General features: G+C 49.4%; 1 protein-coding gene across 2 annotated transcripts in view; it reads right to left on the bottom strand.

The window, feature by feature from the left end:
• The window catches only part of LOC116938972 (transforming growth factor beta receptor type 3-like), an 88,754-nt gene that overhangs the window by 8,675 nt on the left and 67,089 nt on the right, over positions 1 to 12,990 (bottom strand). The window contains exons 9-18 of one of the 2 annotated variants that reach the window (XM_032946757.2): positions 11,203 to 11,289; positions 10,335 to 10,687; positions 8,689 to 8,838; positions 7,638 to 7,706; positions 7,291 to 7,482; positions 5,431 to 5,556; positions 3,949 to 4,024; positions 2,312 to 2,424; positions 1,638 to 1,740; positions 1,149 to 1,262 (exon numbers count right to left, since the gene is read on the bottom strand). In XM_032946757.2, the coding sequence (XP_032802648.1) occupies positions 1,149 to 1,262; positions 1,638 to 1,740; positions 2,312 to 2,424; positions 3,949 to 4,024; positions 5,431 to 5,556; positions 7,291 to 7,482; positions 7,638 to 7,706; positions 8,689 to 8,838; positions 10,335 to 10,687; positions 11,203 to 11,289 (1,383 nt within the window). The remainder of the gene's footprint in view (positions 1 to 1,148; positions 1,263 to 1,637; positions 1,741 to 2,311; positions 2,425 to 3,948; positions 4,025 to 5,430; positions 5,557 to 7,290; positions 7,483 to 7,637; positions 7,707 to 8,688; positions 8,839 to 10,334; positions 10,688 to 11,202; positions 11,290 to 12,990) is intronic. The other variant, XM_032946758.2, reaches the window with a different exon arrangement.

Raw genomic sequence — 12,990 nt, 5'->3', positions numbered from 1 at the left:
AAGTTCAACGTACACACAAGCTAAACTAAATTTTTTTTTATTTTACCATGTTAAAATTCCCGCTGAGCTATGTAGCTCTTTTCGTGAAGCGACCTGGCCACAAATGATAGCTCAACGAAACGGATTATCGCGCGGAAATTTTAAGCAGTCGAATACTCTGAACGCTTGGTGTTGATTCAAAATGTGGAGGGGAAAACCGGAGGACCTGGAGAAAAATCCGCACGGCCACAGGGAAAGCGAGACACGTAAACTCCAAATATACAGCAGGTATCGTCAGGGTCGGGATCGAAACCCACAAACGACTTCCTGTATACCAGTCGAGATGGTTAACATCTAACCACAGTAGCACATATATACATATATACAGAGGAAGGCCGCTGCGGAACACGAGGAGATGGACATGGTGAGCACCAGGGTGGGAAACCAAGAGGCAGGGTCTTCGGAAATTATGGTGGACATATGTTGAACTTCTTTTGCACCGTACATAGCTAACCGTGCTAAATCAAACGTGCGGGTAAGGAGGTCCCTTGCCAGGATATGAAGGATTGTGGAGTGGACATGGAGATGATGGCCCAGGACAAGAATGAGTCGAGAGAGAGGAGCAGGAAGCCATATCCACACAGAAGTGGGTTAAAATGCCAGGAAGAAAATAGGAGGCTTCAGTTGTTTTATTATAGGGAAGACAGCTCTGAGATCTCGAGCCTGGTGGCGCTGTGGTGGTTGGACCTGTCCACTCACAATTGAAAGGTTAAAATGTCCAGTCAATGATCGACTTGACCCATCATCATGGTCAGCACCTTTCTATGATCAGCAAAATAAGAACCACTTTGTGGGAAGTCGGCTGTCCCACTGAAAGACAGGCAAATCGTAATGCCATGGGGATGTGGAATTTCCAACACTGACAGGGCTACGAAGAGATAACAGCACCGCTCAATGCCCTTTTGAGCGGCAGGGGAAAACAGTTTCGTTTAGACCACCGGGTGAGATAAAGGTGGTTTACACGTGGCTGACACCGGCCAACACTCTCCTCTTGCGCGCCCGTGCCAGACCCAATTAGGCGCTCGTCAGCGGCAGCAAGGAAGTGCCAACCAGCGGCTCCGCGTCTCTTGTCTATGCGCGCGTCCACGAACAGGCGTGTGCTTTTCTACCTAAAGAGCCAGTCCTGCTGTGGATGAGCCAGAGCGCAGCGGTGAGGAGAGCGCCGATGAGGAATGCGCCAAACGCCACTCCTAGCACCGACGGCGTGTCGACGCCACGCAGAGCTGCACCGCGGAGAGAGACGCGCGTGGTTAGCCGGGCGCTGCCTGCGGACATACGTACGTAGAACTCCCTTCGCACCATACAGTCAACAGTGCTGATCGGAGGTGTGGGGGAAGGACAAGCGGAACACAACTAGCAGTTACAATGAAATTACTTTTCAATCTATATTTAAAAGAAGTGCATAGCTCCAGTGGCTTCCTAATACAATGCAATCATCACACTCGCATGCACCACCAAACACCCACACTGTCACAGTCACATCGTTAGCACCCTGTGCTAACCCCGCACCTCCGATTAGCACGGTTGGCTACGTGCGGTGCGAAAGAAGTTCAACGTGCATGCAAGCACCAAATACCCACACTGGTGCAGTTGCTCACCGTTACCGTGCAGCTGTTCCTGGCTGGTGGTGGTTGCGATGACGTGTCGCAGGGTCGGACCGCGGAAGTTGATCATGCAGGGTCGCGCGGGCACGTCCGGGCACTGGGCAGCACGGCATGGAAACAACAGCAGAGGGGGGAATGTCAGCAATAATGTCATGAGCAATGCCAAAGGACCCAAAAACAGCTGTCAGACAACAACGCCAACAGGCCCAAGAACAACGTTAACAACAATAACGAGAACCTCAACAACACCAGGAACAATGGCGACAACAACATTAACATCATCAATGCCAAAAAGCGTCACCTCGACAACTGTGGTCTATGGGTGGCCACACGGAGTGGCTTCCCACAGTACAAACACAACACAAGTCCGTTTTCGCACACGAACCTAATTGCACGCATAAGGCGAGCTCGCTTTGTAACCGAATCAAATCGCGTGCAAATGCGACACCAACATTAAATTTGGGCCAATGACGCGAACGAGACGGAATAAGACAGAACAACCAACCAACATGTGACACAATTAAAGAGAGACGAGAAAAAAACAATTCTTTAAATCAAACTGCGATGCCCACCATGCACCTCCTTCTCCGTGCCTCTCTGGATTACACGGAGGCACGGAGGAGGGAGGGGGGTGGGGGAGACGAGGTGGAGGAAGGGGCGGGTCGTACCTGTATCTGTGGCAGCTCCATCATGGACAAGCACACAGACACGTTGCAGTGCAGGTACTGGAGACGCGCGTCCGAGCGAGGGGACAGCGGGAACCGGAACCTCATACTCGCCTCTGCCATCGCAAACAGAAAGACAAGGGCAACCACCGTCTCCCATGTGGCCCACACAGGCCGTTCGCGAGTCACATACGAGGGGCCCGCACGACGCACGAGGCGGGCGTTTTGTGGTGCGGTCAGCACCGCCAACGCCTGGCCACCAAAGGTCTCGCGCTGGTGCCGATGTTTTACGCGCCGCACCAGGTAGTCATTTTATTCTTTAGGGAGAGGGACAGAAAAGGTCTTGTTCAGAGGCGCCCTGGCCACACACGATAAGCTCATCGAAGTGGCTTTATATCATATTGAAATTTACCAAAGCCGAATAAAAGCTACAACGAATGTTTCTAAATGTGGAAGGCAAAACCGCGGGGAGAGAGAACACGTGAATATTCATATGTACAACAGGGTCGGGATTGAACCCACGACCTCCTGTGTACCAAGTGAGGGAGATAACATCTTCTCGCAACCGTGGTGCCCCGGTAAACTCGGCAAAGCCCAGGACCAGTTTCAAATAATTTGCCGCTGTGGGCCTGGGCCGAGAACTCAGGTTCGTAGCATGGTGCACGCCAACCACTCGCTTGCACAATTCACTTACACTGAGGAAATCGGTACCAATCAGGGTTGGTCCCCTCAGGCGATATGACCAAGGGGGGAACATCTGGGTCAGGCCAGATGTGTTTTTGCAGACTACAAATACAATTTCCATTTGATTTATTAAACGACTAAATGTCGTTTCACAAATTGGTGTCTCAAGATGTGTAAATTATGGGCTTTTTACGTGATTAATGAGGCAGGAAGAATTTTGGGGGGAAAATTGGGGGCAAATTTTTCTCCATGCTGGAAAGAAACAACGGAGCACATTCATCATCACCGTCATCTCAGCCACGATCCATCCCCCACGGCTGTATGAAGATATTCACATTATCTGTAGATACAACTGAAAGATCACGGCTGCTGTGATGATAATTATGATATCCAATGCATTACCTCAAGGCTAATGGAACCGGCAATACAACAAAACAAGACATATGAAACAGGAAATAGGACAAACGAGACATAAACACGAGATTTTTTTTTTTAGATAAAACGTTTTACTTCAGAACCCTGTAGAGTGATAATGAATCCAATCATTAGGGAGCTGGAGGGGAATAGTGATGACGGTGCCGAACCACCACCCTCCCCTGCCACAGTGTGTCCACACGGCCCCGCTATAAGCCCCCCCAAGCACTAACAGCCCGGGCCCAGTCAACGTGGAATGTCGGGCCAACGTCGGGCAAACGTTGGTACATTTTACCAAGTGGGCCCCATTTGACCAAACCGCATTGACCAGTGCGGGTGATGTATGTTCAAACGATGCCCGTAACTGACACGGCGCGGGGAGAACCTCTATCCAGTAGTCGATTGAGAATGGGCTGTGTATATACTTGCATTACCGGACCACTCCCCCCCCACCCACCACCCGCGACCTCAACGTTTCGTCTCACGACGCATGTGGTGGGACAAACATTTCGGGTGAACCTCGAGCTACCGTAGGAACGTACCTTCACCGGCCGGGGCGACCCTCAGAAGCTCCACGCGTGAGTTCACAGGACAGAAGTTGGCAATCAGCGAGTCGGCCTGGGCAACACAGAGGCAGCGGCGGCGCGGTCACACGAAAAACAAGCTCGTTTTGTGAAGTTAGGAGAAGAAGAAGAAAAAAACTCAACGTACAGTATGAAAAATAAGAATAGGTTTTACCCTTTCTGGCAATAAAACAGGCGAAAGGGTAAAAACATTCTTACTTTTAATACTTTGATACTGGCAAAAAGATCCCATGATAAATGTACAGCGTTACTCGTGTAAAGTGGGTGTACAGGTAACAAACAACACACCCCAAAGTCACTGTCATTACCACTTCCTTAGAAGAGGATAGATTAACCCTTTCCCGTTCGTAGACATCTGGAAGTTGTAGGGTGTGGGGGGGGGTCCTGCTCACTGCTGAATCTCGGAATGCGTAAGCGGTTCGGCGTAAATTTTATTTAGAGAGGCGTAGTGCCGTTGTTTTTAAAGACATTGTTGCTCACTGCAGAGAACCGTAGTGACATGACCTCTGCACTCTACAAAAACTGGCACCAAATTGTGCCACACGCCTTCCCGCGTGGCCTTGTGCGAGTCTCGTACCGATAAAGTTTTGATGACGTACACATACAAATCACACGAACGTCGTCGGAACGGAATCGGAAGAAAAACTGATGACGTACACGTGCAGCATTGGAATGGGAAAGGGTTGAGCAGGTCGCCATTTCAGGCAATGAATGACGCCAAAGTCAGGAATCGAACCCAGGCCCCTTCTTGCTGCGAGGCGCGTACATTACCACTGCGCGGCCACCCTGATGCTCCATGCCCCATTCCAGATTGTTTAATCCCTTTGCAGGCCAACCATTTTTTTATTATTCTCAGAGCTGTGATTTAGCCAAATTATGATTTTGTTTTTACGTAATGTTATTTCGTACAATAATTAGTGGCAGAGCTGGTACCAGAGATCCGCTAAAGTTGAAGATCTGGTTTCATCACAAGTGGCCGAATTCAAATCCAGAATTTCAATTTGTGCCTTTTTCCTATTGTCGTATGGCTGCTGATGGAGATGCAGAGCAACAACTACAATTTCACATTAGGGCAGTCAAGCCGGGCAACCACGTCAGGAGCAGAGGAGGGTATCGCCGTGATGTCTCCTTCGTATTTGTTGAACAGGCACTGCGTTGTCACGCATTGTACGGTCTATTCAGGATGATCAGTTGCACACTACTGGGAGAGTTTTCACATTTTTCATTTGTACATCAGGTATCCGCATCTGCCGTAGATTGTGCAGTGGATGCGATTTAGGGTGGACCATGAGCTTCTTGGAAGATAAAACCCAGGGATCTTCTGCGTTGGGTCTTTCACAACTGGGTGTTTTGTTCGTGTTCATTGGTGCCAGCTCAGTGCTTATTGACCCCCGGAGGCACCTGGCCAACGCTGTAGTGCAGTAACCTCTCGTCACACACCTCTGGGGGTAGCTGTGCAGGTCCCTCAGATTCTGATAAAGCTGGTGACCCCACGGCAGGTTTTCGGGAATCCGAGACAAAGCACGCTTGCGCAAAAATCTGCGCTCCCGGAATCTGTGCGGAAATCTGCGGAGCCAAACCAAGACGGGCACAAACTAAGATCGACAATTCAACGTGTTTTTTTTTTTGCACAGGAGCTTATACCACCACACATTGGAGTTTAAACCGGAGTAAAATTAATCCAACATGGTTAGGATTCCTGAACCTTGCGTTGGCGGAAGCCACATTTTGCGGATTTTTTCATAGGAGAAGGGGTGGTATAACTGTCAAGTTCATGTCAAATATCAATGCAGTCTGCCTTTTTCCGCCAACACAGGATGGAAACTCGAGTAGCGTTGGGAAGGTTCCTGCAGATTCATCGCCCCTGCGTCAACCCGCAAGTGTCATAAACCGCCCACGCGTGAATAAATTAGATTGTTGAACTATTCCATAAATACAATAAGTCCCTTACCTGCCCACCCCCCCCCAACACATGGGTCAAACAAGAGTGTTTTATATTTCACCCTGGCACAGCGTTGAGATCCCGCCTAATGGAATGATGACAGCCGCATGGGTTCTGGTAACGTTGACCTAATTTCTCCTCCAACCAGGATAAACGTTTTTTGGCATTGTGCATCTTGTTTGACACAAACACGTCTCAAGGCAAGCGTGGGGGCACAGCTGTGAGTGGCTTTTCACCAAAATTAACCAATTCCTTTCTGTGGGCTTGACGGCAGCATTAACGTTCAGGGAGGCCAAATGCCAAAGTCGAGGAGGTCTGCTCGCCACTTACGAGAGAGGGCTCCAGGAGAGAATTTGTGTAGTTTTGCTTCGTTGAAGGACGGCCCAGACTACAGTGGTATTTACGATATGGTCTCTCCTGCCCTCTACCAATTGAAGAAAAGGGGGAACTTATCCTCCTTTTCCACAATATTTTATTTGATTAAACATTTTATCATCTACCTTCCGTCCTCTCACCCGGATCCCAGATGGCATTCCAAGTCCTGTGTTGCCTTTAAATGACACACTGTCACGTGGTCTACAGTTCGGGTCACATGGCCACAAACCGCACTCCTGAGATTTGTCTGTAATCTCCGAATACGTGAAGGAGATGTTGCGCATCAGCCTGTTGATATTCTGATGATGTTGCTGGTTATACGCATGTCTTATTCGAAGATAAAATAACTGGTGCACATCAGAAACACCATCGGACCCCTTCAAAATATTTACATTTAAAAAAAAGAATCCGCTGATAATGTAAAACAGACCAAGGGAGCTTGCTTATTACATGCAAATGTAAAGGAAGATTCCGCATTGAGCCACACAGGGTACGGGGGAGAGAGTTCCGTCAGCGAGCACCTATCACGTTTGACAGGGCGCAACGTGTGGTGTGGGTCAGCATCATGCCTGGTGGCCCTCAAGTGTTGCTTGTGCTGAGATTTACACAAAACAGTAGGTATTCATTTAAGGCTGAGCCAACCTAGGAGATGCCCATAACAATTTCTGATGTAATTTTGCCACTCATCTTAACTCCGGATGGGAAATCGAACTCGGCGCACTAAACTGACATATTACCGCTCCCCACAGCACAGACGCACACAAACACACAGCACACGCAAAGCAAGGCAATGAACAAAGAATTAGCTATTTGTACAGCAGAATTACCGTGATGAAATGAGATGAGAGTTGATGCCGAGGAAGATAGTAAATTAATATGATGGTGTGCGAAATAGACGACCGTGAAAGTGACGGTGAGTGGTGAACGATGAGAAAACATGATGAATGCGGAGGGAAGTTTGGAAAGAAGAGATTGGCGCTCACCTTCACAAAAACATCGCTTCCCGTTTCTACCAAATCCGTAATGGGCTGCACGAACTCGGAGTCCTTGAACAGGTCAAACGAGTAGATGGAACGGTCCAAGAATTCAGGCTCCATCTGTTCATTGATTCCTATGTGGCCTGGAGCGCCGTGCGGGTTTGGTGGCGAATTTTTAAAAGGTAGGGGGCAGTTGAGCTGGAAAACAAAACAGAGACGCACATCATCATCACCACCAACAACGACGACGATGACGACGACGACAACGACGTCACCATCACTGCCGCCGCCATGGTCACAAAGCGGCGAATTCAACGACGCACCGGAGAAGCGAGCGCTTTTGATCGTCTTACGTTGACGGTTCGCAGGATTCCTTCGCCCTCAGACTCGGGCACGTGGCCCGGATTAATCACGATTTGGATCTGCGCAAACAAACAAAAAAAAACATCCACACACATGGGATACAACCGACGATTAATTCAACTGCGCGCTAAACGCACGACGACAAAGCAAAAGACACGATTGGCCGTTCACCCACGCACACCACGGAGGGCAAGCGCTGCTCACGAGCACGCCCGTTCGTTATGCGCAAGCGTCGGGACGGACACCGAACGCCGCCGACCGCCTCTGCCTGGCCGGCAAGTTCTCAAGCTTGCAAGCCACTATTCGGCCTTTTCGGATCTCGCCGGCAGATGGGGCCCAGTTGCGCGGGTTCTTTTGTGCTGATGCGGGAGCCCCGTTCCTGACGTGTTGATGGGAGTGCCCTAACCAATAACATCCGTACAGACCAACTGTTTTATTAAGAAGCCTGGCTGCCGCTGACAAAACCCCAAGGATTAAGAGGTTTACTCAACCACAGTTGTTTGACACGAGTCTGTGAGGCCCGGCATGTGAAGGGTATTTAAATTTGTATGGGGAAATGCAGCATGGAGGAGGGTCGACGCACGAGATTTGTTTTCCAATTGGGGTAGCAGCCACGAGGGTCGCCAGGAGTCACGAATAAACAACGATGGACGATCACGTGCAACAGCGATGCATCACGAGCGCGAGGCTTGAGTGCGTTCAGTGCAGACGGTGCAATTGCACCGGGGCCAACGGGGCCTGCAGCGGCCCAGGCACCCGACTATTAAGTCAAATGGACAGTGGCGGGTGAGCAGCATTTCATCCCGTGCCCCCAGGAGCCCCACGGAATACCATTCATCGGAAGCACGCAACGCTGGCTGCCGTCTACTGCAACGGTCCCCATACATAAATACCGTTCCGAGCACGAAGGCTTCGGGGGAAGTTGGCAGCCTTTAGCGGGCGGCCCCCCCTCGTGCCATCTGCAACAACGGCCACCGGGACCAACCCCCCCCCCCCCCCGCGTCCTCCGCCCCGCGGGCTCTGCCTCCGCGCGGCGGGCACCTGGTTGGAGTAGGAGATGAGGCCGTCCATGAGGGTGAAGTTGGAGCTGCAGTTGTGGTAGTCTGTGTGCAGCACGAAGTGCGTCTCATTCTCCATCGCCACGCACCGCTCGTCCAGGAGCGTCACGCGCAGCGGGGTGCCGCCCACCAGCTGCACAAGCAGTAGACGGCACGACAGCGTGCAGACACGGTCAGCTGCGATTGCGCGCACAGCGTCGGGGCGACGCGCCGGGTTTCGAGGACCGGCGCTAAACGCAATTGGTCAGCGAACGGTGGACGAAAATCAACGCGCGTGCAACGACGATGACCTTTGACTAATGACACCAAGCGCGAGTGACTGTGATGGGACGTAACCAACAAGTCTGAATGAAGACGCAGACCGGAGGTGAATTACTCAAATTATTGGAGACCACGGTGCACCCAAGGAAGGGCAACACACAATCGCCTATCTGCGTGTGCGTAGGTATACGAAAAGATTTACGGAGTTCAACGATCACCTGACTTGATAATAATGACATGGGTTGGAGGGGGGGGGGGATATTTGCTCACCCCTTATACCGCGATCCATAGGCAAGAGTGTGTTTGACAGCATTTTCAACTGCTTTAGTCGACGAGACTAAGAGAACGATGAAATGAAATCCACAAACTAAGACTTGACAAGAAAAAAAACTCTACAGGTTGCAGTCAACTCGACCTCAGACTACGACTGTAATCAAACACTCCCCCAGCTAAGTTTGACACTGGCCCTGCCTGTAAACACTGTCCACCTGGGTCGCCTCACCCCTCCACGTGCTCTCCACTCCAGTCTCCCACTAACCAACACCCTCCCCAGTCAGCCCTCATTCTCTGCTGTTCCTGCTGCCCCCCCATAGTCTGGCATTTCCTTTCTCCGGCCGTCTACAATGGCCTTCCCCCATTTCAAGTCCGCGCTCAACGATTTAGCTTCTTCCGCTCCACTTCCTTCGCAACTTGTCTGTTGGTTCATTGCCGTGCCCCGTTCTCCCTTAGACCCCTCGCCCCCCCCGCCGGGCCCCCCACACGCCACATGTTTATTCCGTCACACAGGATCCTGGGATGCGCTCTCACTATTAGATTTAGATAATTTGGCTGCTATACATTTCCACACGATAAGCCATTCATTGAGCTATCATGTGGCCAGGTTGCTTCTGAAAAAGAAGTGATGAGCTCAGAGAGCCTGATCTGATAAAATAAATATTGTTTGGTTTTAGTTTATTTGTTTATTTTTAGTGATTTTCTTACCTTGCCTATACTTTAAACTCCTATTGTTGTTTTGTATTGTTTAGTGTTGTAACTTTCTGACCCACCCCTACTGGACATCCGTGAAAAAATAGCTTTATAGGTCATCAGATACCTCCAGTATAAAGATTTTGATGTGGATTGTGTTTATCCGTATTATAGAGACATACATTTTCATAATTCAGATGTTAATTTTCACGACGATGATGACGTTGACAGTGATGCTGCATATATCGACGTGTGATGTTTGCGTAGAGATTGTTGACAATGTTACCGTTGTGCTACAATGACGACGACGACTATCGATCGATGATAATTACGACAACGTCAACGATGGTGACGATTTTAATATCGGCGATGTCGACCTATCGTGCGCGAGTGAGCACTCACAATGGACGCTTCCTTCCACACGCTCACGATCATCTTCGTCTCCAGGCAGCGCAGGGTCACGCCCATCTGCACCTCCATCTCCAGCACCACGTCCCCGTGGCTGTCGTGCTTCATGCCCAGGCCCGGCGGACGGTTGTGAGGGTTTCCCGAGTCAGAGCCGGCTCTCTCCGACGGGTTCACCGGCCACAGAATATCTTGCCCCAAGCGGAACGAGGATAGCATTTTCTCATCCAACGGAGAGATCTCCTTGCCGTGCTGGGACGGAAACAGCCTGACATCTCCCAGATCAGAGAAGGCGTGGGCGGGGATGTTTATTCCTTCTCCATCGGGGCTGTGGGTGTGGTCATCGAGGTCTGGAAAAAGAAGACGTAGGATTTGCCATGAGATATCTGACCGAGAAGGCCCAACAACTAGGCGTGTGAACATCGGCAGCGGGGAAACAAAGGCAGCCAACCACCCCCTTGTGTGCTGTGCCGGCCTTTGTAGATGCTCGCGAACAGCACTTGGTCCATATGGGGGATATTCATCTTTTGTTTCATGGGGAGTGGTAGCACAGCGGTTTGCGCACTGCGCTAGGAACACGGCGACCTGAATTGGATTCCTGCACATGGTCAACATCGGTGATGACTATCTAAACTGGTCGTGGGCCTCTCCTAGGCTGACTCAGTGTCTGGTATTGTATGTAAACATCAGCACTGGGAAGATCAAGGCGGCCAGGTGTGGCGCTGGCCACACCACCCCCTCATGTGCCATGCGGACCCGAATCGATCCTCGCTAACAGCTCTTGCCCCCAACAGTCTGTCAAAGGCTACATGGGGGATCTTTGTCTTTGTGTGTGCATGTGGTATGTCAGTATGTGCAAGCATACCAGGTGAGGGTGGAGGGTTTCTGTTAAATCCTTTTTGAGGTTGGAACTTTAGGAGAGGCACTCTGTCAACCTGCACATCTGCCGATTCTGAAACAAATCACACACAGATAGAAAACAATGGACAGATACAATCTTACACACACACAGTTCATGCACACACAGACAAATAGACATGCACAATCTCACCAAGCCAGCAAGGCTGAGGCTCTGGGTTCGAATCCAGGCCTCAGCCACCTGTTATTATACCAGGTGCTAAAGTGTAGCGAGTTGATGGTCTCAGGTCACGAATTACTTCACGGAACAAAAACTACCACATTAATTCTAGTCAGGATAATTTGTCGATTGAGTCTAACCAATCGACTTGAAAGTTATAAAATCGATTACTTTGGGCCAACTTTACAAATAGCAACTACCCCATCATCCTGCCCCTTGAAGGCAGGAAACCCCCCACCCCTCGTCTGCAAGCCACATCCAGCGTGACGTGGCCAATGGTGTCAATGACATCACCAAGACCCCCCCCCCCCAACTATTTCCGGGTTGTCGAACCGATAATTAAATTGGTAGAGTCAGCGATCACTGGTAATGACCGAATTACCCAGCTCTAATTACTCATTTAAAACTATTTGTTTTTACCATTTAAGGCCCACTGAAATAAACAACTCTTTTTCAGAAGTGACCTGGCCACAAATGATAGTTCAACAAAGTGGCTTATTTGGAAATTTATGGCAGCCTAAATACTATAAACGCATGATGTTGATTCTAAATGTAGTGGGGAAAAACTGGAGGACCTGGAGAAATATCCATGTGACCACAAGGAGAACATGCAAACTCAAAATATACAGGCGTCAGGGTCGGGATAGAACCAACGACCTCCTGTACAAGAGGTTAGGTAGTTAACATCTTCCCCACCGCGGAACAATTTAGCTTGTCACTATATTCCACAAATTCCATCTCCAAGGGCTAAATCACTGCAATTTGATAACCGTGCAATGCACACACACGCATTGCAGGACATAAGGGGTGTGCCCCCAGTGTTGAAATTAAAAATGTTGAATTAAGGGGACTTCAGGAGTAGTTCTGCAAAGCCAACTTCATGGGCCTTCTCTACCAAAATGTCATCCTGCTCGCCATGTAAGTTCTGAAAAGATATCTCACAACGCTGATAGAACAATTGCTCATAGTTGTCTCCCCATGCCACCCCTAAAAAAAAAAGTAAATCTATAATCGTAACATAAATATTTATATCTGTTATAGGGTCACATATGAGAGGCGAATCAAAGTTTGTGGCCTGACAGAAGGAGGAATAGTACAAGAAAAAATGGAAAATGTTCAGTTAAAATTAATACATTTTGCTACTCCAGATTGATTAGCACAAATGTATTGCTACAGAAGGATACTGCATCTAAGCTGGACCCAAAAAGTGTCCAACGTAGAAGAAAATGGGTTGCAGATACAAGAAAACAACCTGATGATGCAGGCAGTGATGAGGAAACTGGCACTATTTGGGACCCATATGTAGGATGGACAACAGGAAAAAAAAGTGTACCTTTTGAAAAATGTAAGGAACCAGAAAGAGAGGAAGACCTAACAGAGAATGGCTTCTTGATGACGACATAACAGATTGGTGCCACAAAGATGTGGCACTACTTGAGCATATTGGCACAAGACAGAGGAAAGTGGAAACATGACGACACGTGCAGTGGACACATGGGTTGTGATGATTTCACAACAATAGAATAATGGTCATGGTCTACATGCATTGGGTAGCAAGGTGGTGACTCTCATGCC

This window comes from Petromyzon marinus, chromosome 5 (genome assembly GCF_048934315.1).
Source record: "Petromyzon marinus isolate PM22_M1 ecotype Great Lakes invasive population chromosome 5, UKy_Petmar_22M1.pri1.0, whole genome shotgun sequence".
In the NCBI taxonomy this organism is placed as follows: domain Eukaryota; kingdom Metazoa; phylum Chordata; class Hyperoartia; order Petromyzontiformes; family Petromyzontidae; genus Petromyzon; species Petromyzon marinus.
The sequence above is the reverse complement of the archived record's forward strand: the minus strand, read 5'-3'. Positions and strand labels throughout refer to the sequence as shown.